The 23,306-nt window shown below is 41.9% G+C and overlaps 1 protein-coding gene across 4 annotated transcripts in view; it reads left to right on the top strand.

The window, feature by feature from the left end:
- VPS26C (VPS26 endosomal protein sorting factor C) overlaps positions 1-23,306 on the top strand; it is a 50,643-nt gene that overhangs the window by 14,375 nt on the left and 12,962 nt on the right. For all 4 annotated transcript variants that reach the window (XM_027097879.1, XM_027097717.1, XM_027097956.1 and 1 more), the window contains exons 2-3: positions 19,955-20,098; positions 21,201-21,350. In XM_027097879.1, coding sequence (XP_026953680.1) covers positions 19,958-20,098; positions 21,201-21,350 — 291 coding nt within the window. In that variant the 5' untranslated portion in view covers positions 19,955-19,957. The remainder of the gene's footprint in view (positions 1-19,954; positions 20,099-21,200; positions 21,351-23,306) is intronic.

Raw genomic sequence — 23,306 nt, forward strand, 5'->3', positions numbered from 1 at the left:
CCTTCCTCAGAGCTTGAGCAATGCAACCTTCTCCCTGAGACGACTCATTGAATCCAGAAAGTTAATTTGTGTTTCCAAAGCCCCATGTATGATACAGAGCAATCAGGAATGTGACAAAAATTCCCTACTTGTGTATTTCCAGGGAAAATTCCTGGAAATTTTGAGGAAGAGAACACTTAACTGATACTCTTTTATGATAACATGGTACCAGTACAGCCCTTTCCAACACACAGACTGCTTTAATGCTTACAAATACTGAAGAGATGGCATTTCTCTCCCATTTTATGTGTGGGAAGACTGAGGCTCAGAGAATTCAGCGACATGTCAAGGGCATTGATGTAAGAGTGAATGTTTGAAATCACGTCTTTTTATTCCCAAGCCTGGAACTCTGTGTGCCTTCTCCAGGTCTTAATTCTCATCCGGAGGATGGGGCTGATACCTGCTCAGAGGCTTTGTTGTGAGAATTAAATGAGAGAAAGTTTCAAGACATTTACTATAGGTTTGACCTGAAGTAGGGGTCAAACGGTAGGTGGTGGTATCCTTACGCTTTTCCACAATCTCAGTTTGCACCTAGAATTGCTCTGTCTGCCTTGTTGTTAATCATGTCGGTGGTGCACCTTACAAACAGTAAGGGCTTATCAGATGCTGTACAGATTGCTGGATGTCTCCCCGTGGTGAACTTGGAGAACGGAGGCCAGGGACCCGGGAGAGCATACAGATGACAGCATTTTGGGCACTGCAAGCTGGGTGTGGCGTGGGCCTTGTTACGTACTTCTTTGCTTGGTGCAGTAGATGTGTTCTTGAACCAAAAGTTTGACTCAAATGCATTCTAAATTGCATTATATTTTCAATGTACTAGAGCTTATTGGCTAAAAGAGACCTGCAGTAAATCTTTTTGCAATGTAAATATAGTTCATTTGTTTTTATAAATTCAGAATGTTTTACCTTCTGAAACCCTGGCACATGTACTCATGAAAATGACACTGTTATATATTATGGTTGTGAAAAATATAAACGGGAGATTTACTGTCCAGCATAGCCAGGTTACAGTGATAAAGGATTTATGCACGGTGGGCTGATCACTGTTACCACAAGAACTTCTAGGTTTGCGTTTTGTCTTGTTTGGCTTTCATGTAATTTCTTGTTTAAAAAAAGAAAAGTTTAAAGAGGAAAAATCCTTTATATGCCAGTTCATTATTATGAAGAGAAATTGCAAAGCTAGAATGGTATGAAAAAAAGAAGCCTAACTGTTCTACTTTGTTCTGCTGGATTTTTGATTTGTGAACGGTCAGTTATAGTTGGATGCTGGTGCAAATTCTTAGGGTAGAACTTTGAGCTAGGAGGGATCTCAAAATAACTTTGTGGGAGGTATGAACCCATTAAGGAACGCAGTCATCTGAACCTTCAGTGGGTGTTTTTTCTCACTAATTATCTAATACTCCCGAAAAGGTTTGTCCAACCCTTATATAATGCATGAGAAGTATTTTCAGAGTTGTCCAATGCCGTTTGAACCGTGGGATGCAGTCAGAGTGTTCGTTAGTTCTCCGTTTGGTGTTTGTTGCAGCAGATTCTGTCCTGGCCTGAGCATTAGTGACGCCTGCCTGGCCCCTGTGGGCGTGTCCATGTCTAGACTCGGGACAAGTCTCAGCATGTTAGGGACACCCTTGACACTCCCCTCCCCCTGCCGGCTGCTCTGACTCTTGCAGGGTGGTTGGGTTTTCCCCCCGCCTTCTTCTTGATGCCGAGACCACAGTCCAGACCTCCTGGCCTTGTGTGGTCCTGGGTTCAGCCTGTGCAGCCAGCAGTGCCCTCTCCGTGGGCCGAAACCTGCAGTCTTTGACACCAGCCACTCCTGCAGTGACTGCCCCCCAGTGCTGAACTCCTTAGCTGTGCTGCTCGCAGGCTGGGGAGTCAGCAGCACCCGTCTTCTCCTGTCATTCCCCCTCTCTGACCCCCTCCCCACTGCTGCCCCAGCCTGAGTTGGCAGAGCCCAGCTGCTCTCTTCTATAGGTGTCCAGTCTAGGTGACCTTCCTTAGAGAGGGTCCCCGCTCTCAACCCGCCAGGAGCTTAGTTGCTACTGTCCTGCTTACCTCCCCCTCCCTGGTCCTGCGACTCTAAAACCTGCGCCCTCTCCCTCCCCACCATCCTCCGGGCTCAGCCAACCAGACTCTCTGATATCCTCCCTGACTTCCATCCTTGGCCCCCTCTCACTCCCACCACTCTCCTTGCACCTCTGCCCCCGTGTGCTCTCCAGGCCTCTTGGCTTGTCATCTGCCCTCTTAGTACAGGCAGGTTCCAGAAAAGTTGTAAGTTGAAGCCAGTTATCTATTTGCTTTCCTTTTTCATCTCAGCTCCACTTTGGGGATTTTTAACCCCCTAGCTCTGAATATGTTTTCATTTCATTCAGAGATTTTAATCGGCAGTTGTTATCTGTAAATGCACTTCATTTACCAGACAAATCTGTGACACCACCCCCTCCCCCAGTTAGGGTTCTAGGCTTCAACTTCTGTTGGGAGAACAGACTTACTCGTTAGCCATCGGCCAGGTGGGCTGACCTGCTTCCCTTCCCAGTGAGCACATTGAAGCCCGGACTGTTGCAGAAGAGCATTATTAGCAAATCAACAACGGATGGTATTATGCCAACAAGAAAAGCACAACGTTCCAAAGCTCAGAAATAAACTTTGGCCTGTTTGGATGGAGGGTTTAGGGAGAGGTCAGTTCATGCAGTGACTTGCTTCAGGCCTGTCTGAATCTCTGCGTGGGGCGGTAGACCCAGCTAGCTGTACACTGTTGCTCTCTGGCCTTGGGGTCCTGCCTCTTTTCAGATACTTTTCCATATAAGCACAAGCAAGTAAAGGTATAATTTTTGTAAAATACTTTTGTGAAGTGAAGAATGCCTATCAATTTCAAGTATTGTCCTCTACTTGCACATAGGACTTTCTGGGCACATTAATCTCTTTAAAAGATTGCTTTATTCATTTCTTAGAAAGGTACAGTTTCCCAAGACTGAACCAGGAAGAAATAGAAAATATGAACAGACCAATTACAAGTACTGAAATTGAATCTGTGATTTAAAAACTCCTCAAAACAAAAGTCCAGGACCAGATGGCTTCACAGGAGAATTCTAGCAAACATGTAGAGAAGAGTTAACACTTATCCTTCTGAAACTATTCCAAAAAATTGCAGAGGAAGGAACACTTCCAAACATTCTGTAAGTCCACCATCACCCTGATACCAAAACCAGATAAAGATACCACACAAAAAAGAAAATTACAGGCCAGTATCACTGATGAACATAGACGCAAAATCCTCAACAAAATACTAGCAAACCGAATCCAACAATACATTAAAAGGATCAGACACCATGATCAATTGTGACTTATCCCAGGGATGCAGGGATTTTTCAGTATCCACAAATCAATCACTGTGATACACCACATTAGCAAATTGAAGAATAAAAACCATATGATCATCTCAATAGATGCAGAAAAAGCTTTTGATAAAATTCAAAAACTCCACAGAAAGCAGACATAGAAGGAACCTACCTCAACATAATAAAGGCCGTATATGGTAAAGCACAGCTAACATCATACTGGTGAAAAGCTGAAAACATTTCCTCTAAGATCAGGAACAAGACAAGGATGTCCACTCTCTCCATTTTTATTCAAGATAGTTTTGGAATTCCTAGCCACAGCAATCAGAAGGAAAAGAAACAAAAGGAATCCAAATTGGAAAAGAAGAAGTAAAACTGTCACTGTTTGCAGATGACATGATACTATACACAGAAAATCATAAAGACACTACCAGAAAACTACTTGAGCTCATCAATGAATTCAGTAAAGTTGCAGGATGCAAAATTAACACACAGAAATCTGTTGTATTTCTATACATTAACAGTGAAAGTTCGGAAAGAGAAATTAAAGAAACAATCCCATTTACCATTCCATCAAAAACAATAAAATACCTAGGAAAAAAACTACCTAAGGAAGCAAAAGACCTGTACTCCAAAAACTATAAGATGCTGAAGAAAGAAATTGAAGATAAAAGGAACAGGGGGGAAGATATACCATGTTCTTGGATTGGAAGAATCAATATTGTCAAAATGACCATACTACCTAAGGCAATCTACAGATTCAGTGCAATTCCTATCAAACTACCAATGGCGTTTTTCACAGAAATAGAACAAAAAATTTTAAAGTTTGTATGGAAACGCAAAAGACCCTGAATAGCCAAAGCAATCTTGAGAAAGAAAAACAAGAGCTAGAGGAATCAGGCTGCCTGCCTTTGACTATGCTACAAAGCTACAGTAATCAAAACAGTATGGTACTGGCACAAAAACAGAAAGATAGATCGATGGAACAGGATAGGAAGCCCAGAAATAAACCCACGCACCTATGGTCAATTAATCTACGACAGGGCTTCCCTGGTGGCGCAGTGGTTAAGAATCTACCTGCCAATGCAGGGGACACGGGTTTGAGCCCTTGTCCAGGAAGATCCCACATGCCACAGAGCAGCCAAGCCCATGCGCCACAACTACTGAGCCTGAGCTTTGGAGCCCATGAGCCACAACTACTGAGCCCACGTGCCATGACTACTGAAGCCCGCGTGCCTAGAGCGCATGCTCCACAACAAGAGAAGCCACTGCAATGAGAAGCCCGTGCACCATAACAAAGAGTAACCCCTGTTCGCCGCAACTAGAGAAAGCCTGTGTGCAGCAATGACGACCCAACACAGCCAAAAATAAATAAAATAAATAAATTTATTAAAAAAATTAATCTATGACAAAGAAGGCAAGAACATACAATAGAGAAAACACAGTCTCTTCATTAAGAGGTGTTGGGAAAACTGGAAAGCTACACGTAAGAGAATGAAATTAGAACATTCTCTAACACCATATACAAAAATAAACTCAAAATGGATTAAAGACCTAAACGTAAGACCAGCTACTATAAAACTCCTAGAGGAAAACATAGGCAGAACACTCTCTGACATAAATCGGAACAGTATCTTTTTGGATCCCTCTCCTAGAGTAATGGAAATAAAAACAAAAATAAATAAATGAGACCTAATCAAACTTAAAAGCTTTTGCACAGCAAAAGAAACCAAAAACAAAAAGACAACCTGCAGAATGGGAGAAAATATTTGCAAATGATGCAACTGACAAGGGATTAATCTCCAAAGTATACAAGCAGCTCGTACAGCTCAATATCAGAAAAACAAACAACCCAATCAAAAAATGGACAGGAGGGCTTCCCTGGTGGCGCAGTGGTTGAAAGTCTGCCTGCCGATGCAGGGGATGCAGGTTCGTGCCCCGGTCCAGGAAGACCCCACATGCCGCGGAGCGGCTGGGCCCGTGAGCCATGGCCGCTGAGCCTGCGCGTCCGGAGCCTGTGCTCCGCAACGGGAGAGGCCACATCAGTGAAAGGCCCGCGTACCGCAAAAAAAAAAAAAAAGGGCAGGAGATCTAAAAAGACGTTTCTCCAAAGAAGACCAGGTGGCCAAAAGGCACATGAAAAGATGCTCAACATCACTAGTTATTAGAGAAATGCACATCAAAACTACAGTGAGGTACCACCTCACACCAGTCAGAATGGCCATCATCAAAAAGTCTACAAATGCTGGAGGGAGTGTGGAGAAAACGGAACCATCCTACACTGTTGGTGGGAATGTAAACTGGTATAGCCGCTATGGAGAACAGTATAGAGGTTCCTTAAAAAACTGAAAACAGAGCTACCGTATGATCCTGCAATCCCAATCCTGGACATATATCCAGAGAAAAACATAATTCAGAAAGACACATGCATGCCATGTTCATTGTAGCGTTATTTACAATTGCCAGGTTGTGGAAGCAACCTAAGTGTCCATCAACAGGTGAATGGATAAAGAAGATGAGAGATACACACACACAATGGAATATTACTCAGCCATAAAAAAGAATGAAGTAATGCCATTTGCAGCAACATGGATGGACCTAGAGATTATCATACTAAGTGAAGTAAGCCAGACAAAGACAAATATCATATGATATTGTTTATGTGTGGAATCTAAACATGATACAAAGGAACTTATTTACAAAACAGAAATAGACTCATAGACATAGAAAACAAACTTACGGTTACCAAAGGGGAGGAGTGGAGGGATAAATTAGGAGTTTGGTATTAAAATATACACACTACTATATGTAAAATAGATAACCAACAAGGACCTATTGTGTAGCACAGGGAACCATACTCAATATCTTGTAATAACCTATAATGGAAGAGAATGTAAAAAAAGAACATGTATGTGTGTAACTGAATCACTTTGCTGTACACCTGAAACTAACACGATATTGTAAATTAACTATATTTCAGTAAAAATTTTTTACAAGGACTTCCTTTGTCTTTTATTGTCTGTTTTGAAGAGACAGTCTACTCTCTCACTTGCAGGCAGGAGAAGATTCAGGCTCAGAGAAATGGAGCCTTTCTAAAGGTGACGGAAACTATATCTTACCCTTCATCTCACAAACTACAGTGAATGTTTCCTCATAAACAGCTCAAGAAAGTGAACAACATTGTTTAGAATAACGATTCCACTCCTCCCTGCTGCAATTCTAAGCAGTGAGACTCTTTTATTAAATGAAGTCTTATCAGTTAGCATTCTGATACATTAATTTTAATAAATATAATATCCATTAAAATAGTTCATTTTATAAGCAGATAAAAGCAGAACTTTTTCATTTGAAGTGAGCCCCCCACCCTGCCCTCCCTGACTCTTCCTCAAATCCCAAAGTGGCTGCTGAGGCATCTGCACACATCTGGAGCTAACTGAAACTAACTACTAGTTGTAGGATGTAGTGACTAGCCAGAGCCAGCAAGGTTGAAGCTTTTTCATATCATCCCATTTTACTTTGTTTTATGCCAAAGCTTACAGGCTCTGTTAACTTTCTGATATAACAGTGCGTACAGCCAGGCTTCAAGCATTTTGCTTTTATTTATTGGAGGATTTAAGTCAAAAAAAGGTAGCCTTCTAACTCCATACAGATCATAGACCCACCATCCATGAGTACCAAGGTTACCCATGGACTGAGCATCCTTGGTTAGGCTTCTGCCAGTTTCCTCCTTGAACCTGCTCACCTGGGGTTCTTGGGCCAGTAGACCCAGCAGAAGCTGATGGAGTCTGTCCTTCACTGTTCTCCCTGGTGTTTAAACTCATCCTGGGAAGGGTAGTATGAGATTGTAGGTAGCCTTTAACTCTTGATGGGAACCTGTACCTAATTAATCTATTCTGACCTTGGATTTCTGATGCCCCGAAAGAGCTTGCCCCTGAGTAACTGGAAGGGTTACACCAGCTGTCCTCCCAGCTGCTGGCAGGTTCTTGTGTTGTATGACATTGGCACTCATGCTTTCTAATGATGACTGGGTTCCATTAATCCTCACTGCCCTGTCCCACCATGATGATAGTCTTACTTAGGCTTACAGTTTTACTGTCACACACTAGGCATGACGTCAACCAAAAACCGGCCCTTCCTTTGTTTCATCAGAAGAGATCGTTTAGGACCATTACTCTAAAATGCAAATCATAATCTTTGGGAAAGGAGCACAAGTCCCATCAGTGGAAAAGTAAGGGGCAGATGGACCGAAATTCCCCTCTTCAATAATAATCAGGAAAAAAACTTTTTTAAAATTAAAAAAAGATATAATAGTGTCCATTTGTTTTGGATATTTCAAAAGAATTTATATTTGTTTTGTATGTTAAAAAAGTTTTAACTTGCTGAGAACATTCAAGTAATAGGAGGGAGTATCAGATGAGAAGTAATATTCTCTGTCTCCCCTTCACTGCTCTGTATGCATTTCCCAGGACTAATGCTCCACATTCCCAGCCTCTGCTGTGGGATGGAACGGTGGCCCTGGGAGCTGCCGGGCCAGTCTGAAGCAGGGAGGCTGCACCTGTGCTGGGCAGCACGTGACTGCCCTGAGCTCTTCCGTGAGCTCCTGCTTTCAGCAGCGCTTGGCGTGGCCTAGTTTTCTGCAGGGCTCACCGCTCGCTCTTCTGTTCCTGGAGTTTGCCTGTGCCTTGGATTTGGATGGTGCACTGTCGGTCTCACTCATACTTGAGTTCCCTCTGACGGCTGTTCAATTTGGTGGTGGTGGTTCGTTATGTAAGTGTTGGGCTGGCTACTCAGAGCATTTTCTTTGGCCATCCGCCTGTATTCCACGGTCATTACTTTGGCCTGTAATCAGACCATCTCCCAGACGCCTCTGCGGTCAGAGCTCTCCTAAACTCTTGGGTTTATAGTCTGGAGTCTTTGCATTCACTTAGGCCAATAGTGCCAAACGAGTATCAACACTATAAAGTTTCTGTGAGTTTTAATGTTATTGAAATCTGAAATCTAGTCATCTGTATTAACTCATAATTTTGCTAATATGTAGTATCTAACCCCTGAAACCACACAGCACACCAAGGTTCGATTTTAATATTCCTGCGCTAAAGACCTCATATTTACTTACTCTTATTAATTTTTACTTTTCTGACTAGTATTGGCAATCTCATTTTGCCCCTTTCATCTAAACTTTTACTCAGGGGCTCAGGTTTCTTTTCCAGACTCTCAAGAAAGTTTCAGAACTAGAAATTTCAGAGATGGCTCCATAGGACAGTAGCTGTGATTTTTGTCGGCCCGTTTTACTGAGTATTTAGACCTATACTTGTACTATACTGACCTAGAAGAAACCTGCTTTGTTTTACCATATTAGTACACCATCAGAATGCAGTACTGAAATGTAAGCCCACTGAGAACAAGGGCTTTACCTCTTTTGTTCACTGCCCTGTCCCTGGTGCCTGGAACGGTATCTGATGCATGGTACGCATGCCAAAAATATATGTTGACTGAATGATTGTATTATTTCTACTGTTTTGGCAGTACGTGTATATAAGCCACACAAATTAGTATCTCAGTATTTTGTTACAGTTTCATTGCTAATGAACTGCTTGATTTTTACTTAAATATTAATCACTTTAAGAATATGACTCTGTTGTCAACAAGGTAGGATAACTGTGTTTCTTTCTTGATTATCTTTGTGAGCTTCTTAACTGACGTATATCACATACAATAGATTGCTCTTTTCACTGCAAGTTTTTCCGAGACCTTAGCTGCCATCACAATCAAGATATGGAACAGTTCTGGCACTCCCCCAAATTCCCTCATGTCCTCTGTACTCAGCCTCTTCCCCCACACCCACCCCAGCCTCAGGCAAGCACTGATGTGGTTTTAATCCCTATAGTTGGCCTTTTGCAGAAGGTCACATATGTGACATAAATGCAGTTGTACGACACGCAGCCTTTTGAATCTGGCCTTAACACTTAGCATAATGCCTTTGAGACTCATTCAAGTTGCTGTGTGTCAGTAGTTCCTTTTTATTGCTGAGTTGTCTTCTCTTTCATGGATGTACCACTGTTCCTCCATTCACCCGTTGAAGGACACTTGGGTGATGATGAGTGAAGTTACAGGAAATATTTGTGTACAGATTTTTGTGTGAACATAATCTTCGATTTCATTTGAGTAGAATCTAGGAATGGGATTGCTCAACAGCATTGTCTTGGTTTTAATGATAAATTGGAGATGATGCATCTCTTCAAAATTCTCCTTTCTAGAACCTTAGTAAACACCACACAATATTGGCCTAATACTTAATATGTGGAGAAATATCTGGTGATTGTTTATTCTGTTTTAAAACACGATGGAAAACAGTTGTTTTACAGAAAAATGGAGATGGGGACACCTAAGAAGTTGAAATCTCTTCAATGGGTCTGATTTCCCTTTTCCAACCAAAATGGGTCTCTCAGTGCTACTAAGGACTAGAGTCTTTCAACAAGCCAAAGTCCACTTGTGTTTCCCCACCTAGCTCAGTGATTTACCTTGTGATTTTTTTTTTATGTTAGTGAACTGCTTAACACATTTGGTTCACTGTCTGTAAATGAAAGGGCAACTCACTCTTGGGGTACAGGATCTCTAGACCAATGTGGTATAAGAATCCCAGGCGGTTCTAAGAGTATCGCTGAAACGTTAGGAAGGAAGGACTTGTTCAAAGACTCAGAGGACTCCTGGGGACAACGATGGCTGTGAGGCTCCTCATGCTGCTTGGGCCCATCAGAGAGGAAAATATTAGAGAGCGAGCGGCTGAGGCATTAACTCAGAGACTTTCACTTCCCTAGCAGTTGTGTTCAAGTCCAAAGTAAGAGGTAATCCAGAGAATGTGACTTTCTAGCGTACAATCTTTAGATCTTTTCCTGAGGAAGACGACTGTGCCCTTGTGTCATCAACGTTTAAGGGGCTTAGAACTTTGTACGTTTTTACACTTAGAGGTCACCCAGTCTGGGATTGATCTTATTTTAAAATTGATTTATTATGTTACCAGTTAACATCAGTGCAGATGGTTTAAAATTCATGAGTTCCAGAATGGATGCGTCTGCCCTCCTTTGTCCATCAAGGTCCTCTCCTATGGGGCAACTAAAAGCTCTCAATTTCTTGTCATTTCTGCCAAAGTTATTTTATGCATATACAAGTAGATATATATAAATGTTCTTTTTCTCCCCATTTTTCACAATGGTGCAACATGCAGCCTTTAAAAAAAAAGAACATATATGTACTAATATGAATATCTCCAAGATATTAAAGGGAAAACCCACCATTTTCTTATTGTTGGAATTTAGGTTGTTTACATTCTTTTGTTATTACAAACAATGTTGCAGTGAGTAACTACTGTTCATAATCATTTCAACGTGCAAATGTCTTTGAGGAAAATTCCTAAAAGTGGTATTGCTGGGCCCAGGTGTTTGTAAAGTGTTTTCGGTTTTGCCAAATGGCCCGTACAAGATTGTGGTATTCTCAGCTACCCTCAGCAATGTATGAGAGTGCCTGTTGCCCCCTCCCCTACCATAATATGATCATATATTTTGGTCTTTGCTAATCTGATAGGTGGAAAATGGTACTTAGTATAGTTTTAATGATCATTTCTCATGTTATCATTGATATTGAGCATGTTTTCATGGGCTTAGGAGTAATTTGCTTTTCCTTTTCTGTGACCTGTTTTCATATCATTCAATTTTTCTCTTAGGTTGTTAGGTGGTTTTTGTTTTGTTTAGTTTTTAGGAGTTCTTAAAATATTAGAGAAATTAGCCTTTTACCTGTTATATTAAGTTGCACTATTTCTCTAGTTTATCATTTATGTAAGTGATGTTGCTTGTAATCACTTTTATGTAACAAACTATTTTTGGTTGTATTTGTAGTCATTTATTATTCAGAGTTTTGAGTCATTCTTAGAAAGGCCTTCCCCACTTTGATATGATAAAAATCATTCCCTGTGGTTCTAAAATTTTGGTTATTCAATTTTTACATTTAAGTCTTCGATGCATTTAGAACTTTTTACCTGCAAAGGTCTGCAGTATGGATCCAGCTTAATTTTTTTTGCCAGTTTTCTGGACAGTTTTTCCCCCCAGACCTCTGGCTGGTTTTCCAGTCTTATTTAGTGAATATTCCAACTTCTCCCTCTGGATCTAAAATGCTTCCTTTATCACCTACTAGATTCCCGTGTATCCGGGTTTATATCTGGAGTTTCCCTCTTGTTCCATGGATCTTTCAGCCTGTACGTGCCCTGCACCTCACTTTGTAAGTTATTGAGGTGTTATAATATCTCGCAGGGCTAGTCCCCCTCATTTCTCCTCATTTCAAAATTTATTTATTATTTATTATTATTATTTATTATTCCAGATGAGTTTTAAAATCAGCTTGTCTAGTCTGTCTCACCCCAGCCCACCTCTAAAAAAGAAAAAACAATTCTGATGTTGTTTTCTTTGGATTATGTTACCTTTATAGACTGAAAGTAGACATGTAAAGGGTGTAAAAACATGGTGTGGCTTTCCATTTGTTTCTTTTGTGCCCTTCAACTGTGTTTTAAGTTTTCATCTTCTAAGGGTTTTAGACATTTCCTGTTAAATTGATTTATAATGTTTTAACTTTTTGTTGGTTTTAAAAAGAAAGTATTTTCTTCCAGGGTATCTTCTCATTGATTGTTGTGTACATGTTGCCTTATTGATTTCTGTATATTAATTTTGTACCCAACTATCTTCCTTCCTGAAATTCTCTTCATGTTGATAGTTTTCAGTAAATTCTCTTGGGTTCTTTCAGGCATGCAGTCATGTCATCTACAAATAATGATAATTTTGCCTCCATTTCAGTTCATACTTCTTTCTCTAGTTTCATCGCATTAACTAGTACATATAGTACGTTAATAGTGATGTTAGTGGTCATCCTTGTTTTATTCCTGACTTAAATGCAGTGTATTTCATTTCCCATTAAGTTTGATGCTGGCTTCTGGGTAAGGAAATATCCTTCTATTCTTATTTTACTAATAAGAATTTTATCAAGAATGGATATTAATTTTAGCAAGTGACTTTTTAGCATCTATGGAAATGACTCTACGGTTTTTCTCTAGAGAGCTATTAATTGTGAGTTGTATTAATAGTTCTCCTCAACAGCTGAGCTATCCATACATTCCTGGACTAAATCCCACATACTTACGGTGTAATATTCCTTTAAGTTGCTACTGGATTGTATTGCTAGTATCTTATATAGGGCTTTTGCACTGGTATTTATAAGTGAGAAAAATCTAGTTTTCTTTTTGTATGGGTGTGTTGTGTGTATAGATACTCTCTTACTGTGGTGTCATTGATATATTTGCTTTATTTTTTAAAAGAAATTCTTTACTTTTCTGTGTTTTGGAGTAGTTTAACATTGGAACTTTCTGTACTTTACACATTTGGAAATGATCTGTGAAAGTCTCTGGGCCTGGTGCTTTGGGGGGGCTTGTGTATAACTTTCTCTGATTTTTCTATGGTGATTTATTTGCTTTAGCCTTCCTGTGTCTTTTGGAGTTAGTTTGGGTAAATTATATTTTCCTAGAAAAGTAATTCACTTTACCAACTTTTCAAATTTACTTATATGCAATTGAACAATGTGTTCTTTTATTCTTATTTTAATTACTGCTATATCTTTGATATTTTTTATTTCTCGATTAGATTAATAATTTGCTTTGCTATTTTTTTTCCTAAAGAAAGACCTGTTGGACTTACTCCATTCAGGGTGTGGAGGTCAGCATGTTGTATATTGAGTTCAGTTAGTTATACTTTATTGATGTGTAACTAAGATGCTTATATCTTTTCTTCTTTTTGTCCTCTTTTCCATCCTGGCTAAGGGGGGTAAATTAACATTTCCCACAATGAATGTGTTTTACTCAGTTTTCTCCTGTATCCCCTGTGGTTTTTGCTGTGAGTGTTGATGCTGTGTTATTTGATCCACAGATAGTGATGCCGCATGTCTCTCCTGAGGGCTGTACCCTTTAAAAGCATACAGTGCCCTTCTTTGTCTGGTTTAATCCTTCTTTCTCAGAACTCAGCCTTGTCTGATATTAAGATTACAGCCCGCGATTTATTTCTTCCATTTGCTTCATATACCTTTGCTTATCCTTTCTTCCTCAGCCTTTCCAAATCCACCCTCACCCCTGCCGTTTTTAGGTGCTTCTTTGTCGTACAACATAAAATTGGGTTTTGCTTTGAGATCAAATCTGAACGTCTGTTTTTTAATAGGTATTAATTTAGCCTGTTTATTAATATGACATATGTTTGGCATTAATTCTGCTACTGGTGCTATGTTATCATTTGAGGGATTGGGTTTTTTTTAACATTTTTTTAAATATTTATTTTATTTATTTATTTGGCTGCACTGGGTCTTAATTGCGGCAGGCAGGCTCCTTAGTTGCAGCTCGCCAGCTCCTTAGTTGTGGCATGCGAACTCTTAGTTGCAGCATGCATGTGGGATCTAGTTCCCTGACCAGGGATCAAACCCAGGCCTCTGCATTGGGAGCGTGGAGTCTTAACCACTGTGCCACCAGGGAGGTCCTTGGGGTATTGTTTTTAAAGAAGCTTTTAGAACATCTGCCTCTCTACAGTCTTATTTGCTTTATGTTGTTTGTATGATCTTCTAATAATTTGCAGTTTTATTATAATTCTTATCCTTACAGCTTTTTATTGTACCCTAAATCTTCTCTGTTTTAGATGTTACTTACTGATTCTCTACTATGAACAATGGTGAAATTAGTATAGCTCCTCTTCTTTCCTTCTCCCTTCTCTTCTACCAACTGATCTTAGTTATTTACAAATATTACCTTTATTGGTGTTTAACTTATTAACTTTATTTGTACAACATTATTTGATTTATTAACTTTAAATCAGCACTGTGCAGTAGAACTCTCTGTGATGATGTGAATGTGCTATTTATCTGCCCTGTCCGTTGTGATAGCCACTAGCCATAATGTGGCTTGCAAGCAGTTGAAATGTAGCTAGGGCAACTGAGGACCTGAACTTTAAATTTTCCTTAATATTAATTAATATAAATTTAAGTTTAAATAGCCACATATGGCTAGTGGCTACCGTATTGGAGAGCATGGCTTCAATGATACGTTTTTAAACCCCAGCTGTCAAGGACAAGGAAGCCACGTACATTGTACTGCCTCCCACTTTCTAGCCCCTTAGTTGCCCAACTGGTGTTATTTAAGTAGTTTCTGCACTGTCAGGCCTTGTATTTTGCGCTCTGCTCTCTCACCATAATCATCACATGCCTCTTAGTCTTATTCTTTCAGCTGAATGGATCCAGTCCTCACAGTTGGTTTTGATGGAGGGTTTCTCTTGAAGAGTTATAGTTCACTATCTAATCAGTTCCTCAAGAAGGCTTTTTATGCAGTGCTCCTTGGGGTTTTGTTTGTTTCTGCACACGTAAAACTTCTTTTATATGTGAGCAATTGTTTAGGTAAGTCTAAAACCCTAGTATCATCACACTTGTTTCCTTGAGCATTGTAATGAGTATTGCTGTACTTTCATTTTGGATTGTATTTTGCTGTGAAGAAGTCTGCTTTTCCCCCTCTTGTAAGTGACTTTTCTTTTGCCTGACTCCTAAAGGATTCTTTCTTTTTTTTAAGTAGAATAGTTTTACTAGAGTCTATCATTTTCTTAACCGTTCCTAATCCATTTGCTTTTTCAGTGTTTAAAAATTACATCAGTAAACATGTTGTGTTCCATTATTTCAGTTTTCTTATTTGGGAACTTCATTATGCATATGTTGGATGTTCCTCATGGTCTTTTGTATTTATCTTTTTCTCTGGTGATTCTTTTTAATTCTTTCTTAAATTTTCACACAATTTGTTTGAATTTTCTCATTTCTGTCCTGTATGTATTTTGAACCCCTTTCAGTTTCACCTCCTTTTCTGTGATGGTTTTGTTTTATTTTTTCCTTCCACTTCTTTTCTGAGCTTCTCTTATATTTTTTATCTCTTTCTTTTGCCTCACCATCTTATCCCTGAACTCTCGTAGCTCTGTCTTGTGTTCATCCCTCATAGAAGCAATTGCATCATGACGTTGAAAAATTCACGGTGAAATGCATGTTCACGGTTTCCATCTGCTTGATGGTGCTGTGTTTTTCTGGTGGGTAGTCATTTATTTGTTCAGTAAACATCGAGTGCCTGCTCTTGCTGTCACTCTACCCTCGTGGAGTTTACATTCCAGGAGTACAGATGATAAGTAAAATAGAGAAGCACTTACGGAGTATTTTAGAAGGCGACACGTGCTGCAGAGCACAGTTAGGGAGGGGGGATGAGTGAGTGTTGAAAAGCGGGTAGTGCAGTTTTAATAGGAGTGGTCAGGGGAGTCCTCATGAGGATGCTGTCATTTGAGCACCAACTTGATGGAGAAGAGGGAGCGAGTGTGAGAGAAAAAATTATCCATGGTCCTTGTTGAAGATGGTAAAGCAGACTTTATTCAGGGGGGAGCTGTTGCGATGGATGTAGGGACCACTGCAGTGGGGTCTTGCAGTGGCGAAAAGAGGCTCCACTCTGAGTGCAGTGTGGGCAAGTGGTAATTATCGCCAGGGAGCAGAGTCGGGGGGGGTGTCACTGGATGGAAAATTACTGAGAAGAAACATCAGGAGGGTAAAGGAATAAACCAGCTCACAGGGTTCTTGCTGAAGGCAGGCCAGGTTCATCAGACACCCCCCGGGGCCAGGAGAGGTGGAGAACGAGGAACCTGGTCAGGTGTTGAGGGTGATGGATATGGAGGGTAGTTCAACTGACTTAGCAGAATTCTTGCTACAATCAGACGATGCAGAGAGGAACACGGAAATCAAAAGCCGAGGCCTAGTTGAAAAAGAGCTCGAGAGAGGCTGAGTAGGGCTTCCCTGGTGGCGCAGTGGTTGGGAGTCCGCCTGCCGATGCAAGGGACGCGGGTTCGTGCCCCGGTCCGGGAAGATCCCACATGCCGCGGAGTGGCTGGGCCCGTGAGCCATGGCCGCCGAGCCTGCGCGTCCGGAGCCTGTGCTCCACAACGGGAGAGGCCACAACAGTGAGAGGCCCGCGTACCGCAAAAAAAAAAAAAAAAAAAAAAAAAAGGCTGAGTAGAGTTTGGTCAAGGAGAGAGTTTTCGTCACGAGCCACGTGGGTTCTAGAAGAAGAGCATCCAGGTGGGGGAGGAGTGTGTGCACACGTCCTGAGGCTGGATGCGGGGGCCAGGACGGTGGAGAGGAGTGGCTGAGGGGGAGCGTTTAGAGATGAGGTCACACAGGTGGGGCTGGATCCCCCATCTGTAGGGCCGTGGAAATGACTGGCCTTTTTACCCTGTGGAGTTCCTTTACGTAGAAGAGCCACGTGGTCTGTGCTTTGTGTGTCCAAGCACCTCTGCTGGTTCTGTCAGTGTCTCCTCCTTGCAGGAGATGATTTATTCCTGGACCGCGCGGGCTGAGGTTTGACGTGAGTCTCTCTAACCTTTACCCCCGGCCCCCGTATGTGAGAAGCAGCTGGGGGGCGGGTCACAGCTCCTGCTTCCCGCGTGGGGCGTCGGGAGGCTCCCTCCCAGGTGCCCCTCACCTTCCAGAAGCGGCTTCCTGCAGCCGCGGGCCTCACTTCGCCTTTTGACTGCGCGGCCCCTGCTCGTCTTCACCTATTTCACGGCACTTAGCCGTCTCCTTGCTTCACCGAGAAGGGCGTTTGTGGTTTTGTGTCTTGTTCTTCTGGGTGATTTCCAGGAGGCCGGGCGGGGGCGTTGCTGACTCGACGCTGCCCTCCTGCAGCCCAGAGCCCTAATTACGGGTTTGGCATTAGATTCCGGAGAACAAAGAAGAAAAGAGTTGTGGAGTTCGCTAGCGGCCTCTTCCGTTTAGAGAATACAAAGTTACAAGCCGCAGCCTCTCAGCCCCCTCGGGAAGCCTCGGCGGTGGCTTCTGCGGAGAAAGCCGGCGGCCGGTCAGCGGGGGAGACCCGGAGACTTCGGGCGCCCCCGCTTCTGGTTTGGCTCTGGTGCCGGAGTTCCAGGCCTTCCTCTGGACTCGGCTCCTCCGGGCAGAGCCTGGAGCCCCCCTGCTGCGGGCTGGCCGCGGGGCGCGCGCGGGACGCACCCCCCCCAGGGCCCGGCTTCTGCCGATGCTGGTGGGAGTGTGGCGGCTGCGGGTCCCCTCTGAGGGCCACACGGGCGGGCCAGAGCGCTGGGATCTGTCTCCTCGTGTCGGCTACACGCACACGAGTGCGGAGCCTGCGTCTTTCTCTGTTTCTTAACCTTTCTCAGGGCAAGGGCCTCCTTGCTGATGTGACAAAAGCCATGGCTCTTCTCCCCCCGAAAATCAGCACACGCTGTACATTGTTTCCGGGGTTCATTGTCATCCTTACGTCCAGGAGGGGCTCCTCTTTGAAATCATGGCCCTCAGTGAGGGACCCCACTTACCACGTCACGGTACCAGCGAGGTACCCTCGCTGTCCACGGCCCTGATCTTTTCTCCCTGTTGACCCTTCTAGGTGGAAGTCTGAGCGGGAAGTTCTTGGTGAGGTCTTGGGTTCTCGTTAATTTCAGTTATACAAGTTATTCTCTCCTCTCTCACCAGGATTAACCAAGAATTGTCTGGTATACCTAAAACAAATACAGTGTTGTATGTCGATTATACCTCAATTTAAAAAAACAAAAAGAAGTGTCAGTCGTCTTCTTACCATGGGTCTTAACTCTTTCTTGAAATATCTGTTTTAAAATTCTTGGCTCCGTGGGCTGTACTTGGACTAATTCTTTATCTTTCTTATGTTGGTAGGAATTGAATGGACCTGTGTATTGTTAGAATGCCTAATTTACCTGCAAATATTATATTAATTTTTTATTGTCTCTATTATATTTCTTAATTGAAATCAAGGAATGACAAAAGAATCATAAAATATTTACTCTGCTAATTTCCAGGGTACTTCACTGCTTTTTCCTTCTTATGCCATAGGGATTAAAGGAAGGAAACAGTTCTATTGATGTCGTGATTATAATATGGTATTCAGTGGTCAACCCAGATCCTGTTCCCATGAGATTTACTGAATACATTACAATTAAATAGAAGCAAAACCAAGTACTATTGTGTTGTTTAATTGATAAAGTTCATGAATTGTTTTCTCTGATTTTAATTCTGGGACATACTAGTAAAGCATATTTCTTAAAATATACTAGTGGATTTAAATTCTTAAAAATCAGATTTTTAAATTTCATTTAGGTTGTACAAAAATTAATAGAATTAATTTTAATTAAATTTAAAAGTAAAATTAGTATTTCAGAAGGGGTTTCATTTAAATTCTCTTACGAGCTTCTTATGTTAAGAACAAAATGAGTTCTACCCCTTGAATTCTGCTTAAAAGGGAGCTGAGAGTGTTTGTTTAATTTAGACTTTAGCGCTTTGGGATGGGGAATGGGAAACAAAGCCAAAATACTTAGCATATTTAAGGGACATAGAATAGTCCCTGCTCCCAAAATTTCACATAATTTAAGAACTTGGTGAAAGTTTTTTCACCAGATGACTAGAGAAAATAAAAGGTAAACAGATTTAAATGCCAGGAGGACAGATTTTTTTAATGCTTTGATCTGTGGGACCATTTTTTTTTTACATCTTTTTTGGGGTATAATTGCTTTGTGGGGCCATTTTTAATTTTTGTTGTTTTTCTTTTTTTCGTCTTTTTGTCAACAGTTCTGCCATCACATTACCATTTGAGAACAGTCACAAACCGTTTCTCGAGGTCATTTCAGAAACACGTTGTTTTGTGATTGTTGTGGATTTCCTTTGGTTGGTGCTAGTTAATCTTCTCAACTTCCTGTTCCACGCAAACCCCAGTCGCAACTTGAGACCGTCAAGCCCACGGTGACAGGAAGGAATGTAGTTAATGTCCATATTCTGTGACTCAGTGATTATCTCCAGAGAAGTGAATGGATGTGAATGGATGCTCTGTTGTGAAGTCTTTCTTAAATGATTCATGAACCAGGGAAATCTGGGCTCGACTGTCCACCAGCAGGAAGCAGGCACAGAGGGGCTGGGGGCTTAGTGAAGGGCCGTGTGGCCGTCGGGTGGTATATCCACGACCTCCAGGCCCCCCACGAGGCTCTCTGGGCAGAGGACACCCGGCCAGCAGCCGTGCTCAATTATTCATGCGTTTGACAGTGTGTAATCATCTCAGTCAGCATAATTGAGAAAGAACCTAAAGAAAAGGCTCTTATTGTGTCATATTCCTTCTGAGGAGATCGCCATACACGCTCCTGTGTAACGGTCTGTGAATCTGCCTTTCCCCCAGGCCCTTCTCTTTGCCCTTTTGAAATCAGACATTTGTTTGGATTCTCCAGCAGGAACGAAGGTGTGTCCGAAAGGCGGTGATGGGATGAGATTCCTCGCCCCCCGCCCCCCGTTCCCCCGGGACCCCCCAGGGCCGGCCCTTCCTCATCCCGGTATCCAGGCATCTGGTCTGTGATAAGCACTCAATGAGTGTCTGCATCTTTGAACAAATTGATGGTTACGGAGGCTGACTTTGCTAGTAGACCAGGTGGATGAAAGAGCCGTGCTAACGTGTTGGGTGGCTGTCTCCCCTCCCCCAGGAAATGCTCTCCGGGGTGGTGGTCGTATCTGGGAAGGATTCGGTCCAGCACCAGGGAGTCTCCTTGACAGTGGAAGGAACCGTGAACCTCCAACTCAGTGCCAAGAGTGTGGGTGTGTTCGAAGCATTCTATAATTCTGTTAAGGTAAGAATGCTAGCGTTGCACGTTTTTAGTTCGTTTTTCAAACGTCTGTGGTGGTTTTTACTTGCTGTCTGGCTTGTTATTTGTCGCTATTTTGCAAGGAATGGTGGTAGTCATGCTTTTACTATTTACTAATCAAACTGAAAAAACATTCAGATGTTTTGATTTTGAATATATTCTGTTATTGAAAGTCTGCTTGTTTTTATTCCCATTAGATAGGATTGGTGGGGGGGACTAATTTCAGCCATTAAGGAGACGAGAGCTCTCTGAGAAGTTGTGCCTGGGCCTTCTGGCACTTACGTTCCTGAAACAAAACTGTTCTTTTAACTGTTATTTTAATCCAGCTGCTGTTGGATATGCCATTCAGGTAAGATGCAGGTAGAGCCATTCTTTTCTGTCACTTAAAGTTCTGTGTTCTAGAAAGTGAAGTCTTTTTTCTATACTTATAGTTTCCTTTTCCTGAAGGACATATTATTAACTCTTTAAGTTTTGAAGGAGAAAGAGTTGAGAGGAAAGAAAGGTTCATTAAGAGTATTCAGATTCAGGACCTTCCCAGGTTTTTCCACAGTTTTCTTATTTTCTTCCATCAACACTTAGAGACTCACTTCAGAAGCTGTGGATTTTCTCAAAGTGATTGTAAATCAATGGCTTAGAGTACCTTAACTAAGTAAGGTGTAACACCTGCCTTTTAGGCAGGTTCCAAGTGTGAGTACTGTTTCCCTCCAAGGGCCCAGCTGAGGAGGCCTGCACGGGTGCCCTGGGCTGCGCGAGGGCCCCGCACCTTGCCAAGTGTCGTGCACGTCTGCTTCACTCTGAAGGTGGAGGTGCCCGCCGGAAGGGTCGTTAGGACAGTCAACTGAGATACTTCGGGATAAGGGAGGGACGTATATCAGATCACTTCCTACTGTGCACCAAACGCCTAAGCATCCAGTCCTGCAAATGAACCAGAGACCTTGGGCCAACTCACCGCTGACAGGGCACCAGGATGGGAGCGGCCGAGGGCTGGGGTGCGGTGTCTCAGGAGATTATTTAATAGACGCAGTAACGTGAAAGAAAGTGCATCAAGAAGTGCTTGTTGATGGACTGACTTGGGTTTTCTTTACAGCCCATCCAGATTATCAACAGCACCATCGAAATGGTGAAACCAGGTAAATTTCCCAGCGGCAGAACAGAAATTCCTTTCGAATTTCCTCTGCACGTGAAGGGTAACAGAGTCCTGTATGAGACTTACCACGGCGTGTTTGTCAACATCCAGGTGAGCGTTTCCTTATCCCGTAAAGCTGACTTCACAACTTTTCTTCTGCAAAACAGCTTGGTCTTTCTTTCACTGAAAGTTCATAGGTGGACCCAAGAATTTAATACTCTGTTTATTGCTGAGCCCTCCCATGTATATTCTGTGTTGATTTCTCATTTTGCCCTGCAGAACATATTTCATGTATGACCATTATCTTTGATGGGGATCTAGGAGGACCCGAGCTGTAGCCTCTTTCCAAAATTCCGTTGTTTCTTTGGGGCTCTGTTCAGGCCACGCTGACCCTGTAAGGGGTGCTTTTATTGTTGGTAGTAGACGTGCCCTCACTTCTCTCTGGCACCCGCACTAACTTTTCTATTTTATATGTATAAATATCTCTTTGTTTCATACCCAAAGGCTCCCGCTCTGACATAGGCTTGTATTCTTTATTGAACAAACCTTGTAAATGAGGGGGAAGTGGATTTATGACTTCCCGTCTACCTCCGCTGGTTCAGGGTTCTTTCACAGTCCCTATTGTTGTCTCAGGGGCAGTTTGGAGTCATGACTCAGAGCGAGAGAAAGAGAGCCTTTCCTTGATTCAGCGGAAAGAAAGGTACTTTTGTGTTATCAGCCTTGCAGCGGTTCCCCTGCTGGATGAGACAAAAGTATTTTGTCTTACGTATGTGCAAGAGGACTGGCAGTTAGGAAATTTTTTGATTTATTAATTTTTAGCTGATAATTTGGTCTTGGTAGAGACCATTCCCCTGCTTAAAATGTAGCACTTTTAAAATAGAAATCCTGCAAACACTTGTGAGAGTTTAACCAAAGGTTTGTCTGTATGTGAGTTTTATGTATGGCCTAAGAGATCGGTCAAGAAGAAACTCATGTAGTATGATGTACTCTATCGCAATAAATACCTTTCTGTAAAGAAAAACTTTTCTAGTCCTTTGTTACCGGTGCACCTGTTTCAGGCAATAAATATACTGAAGGCTTTGGGCAGCTCATAAGAAGTGACAGTAAAGTGTCTAGCTTCAAAGGAGACCCCTTGCATAGACATACAGGTCGCTGCTGTAGAGACCCGCATCCTCTGACCAGCTTTCTAGGCTGGGAATACTTTCACCATGAAAGAAAGTATTGCCTTTTTACTTTTTAGCGAGACTGAAAATATCTCAAACGTTGCATTTTCAAAATTATTTGTATTCTCTTGCCGGAATCAGCATCAACCTGCTTTACCCGCACAGTCGTTCTTTGATGCTGCTCACTTAGCAACAGAAGCATATATTCGTTAGAAACTGAATAGAATAACGTCAGAGTCTCTGTGGTCATACTTCTTACTTGTCACTTTCTTTTCCTGTGTTGATCATTCTTGTTAAAAGATTAATTTGTTTAAAATAAAATTGGAAATCTCACCCTTTTCCAAATATTGACAAGAAACCAGACAGATATACATACAAAACTTGGGTTCCTGTGTAGCTGTGTGTAAGTTGGAAACTAGCTAAAATGCAGAAGAAGAGTTCACATGTGGTTAAGTCTTTAGTAAGGTAAACAATCACCCCGACCCCCTTTATTTCGGTCATCAGATTTTACCACTTTGAGGGTTAACCTCAGAAGGCTACAACTTGGAATCCTGCACCTCCCCAGATATCTCATAAATTTCTGAAAATGTAGAGATGTCTTCTCAACCTCAAATTTATAAGAGCTTGTCACCTTACACTTACCACTAGATTCAACATTTATTAGAATTTTGCCACCTTTGTTTCATCTGTATTTATTTTTTTTTCTGAATCATTTCAAAGTTAGTTACAGAATCTTGACAGTTCGTTTCAAAATACTTCAATATCTATCACCAAAAAATAGGGACATTCTTCTACATAATCCCAGTTAATTATTTTCACAGCTATCAAAATGAATAAAAATTCCCCAATATCATCAAATTGCCAGCTCTTATTCAAATTTGTCATTGCTTCTTTTGAGAAATAT

Source organism: Aethalodelphis obliquidens, unplaced genomic scaffold (genome assembly GCF_003676395.1).
Source record: "Aethalodelphis obliquidens isolate GAN/ISIS:26980383/991018 unplaced genomic scaffold, ASM367639v1 scaffold1, whole genome shotgun sequence".
Taxonomy (NCBI): Eukaryota; Metazoa; Chordata; class Mammalia; order Artiodactyla; family Delphinidae; genus Aethalodelphis; species Aethalodelphis obliquidens.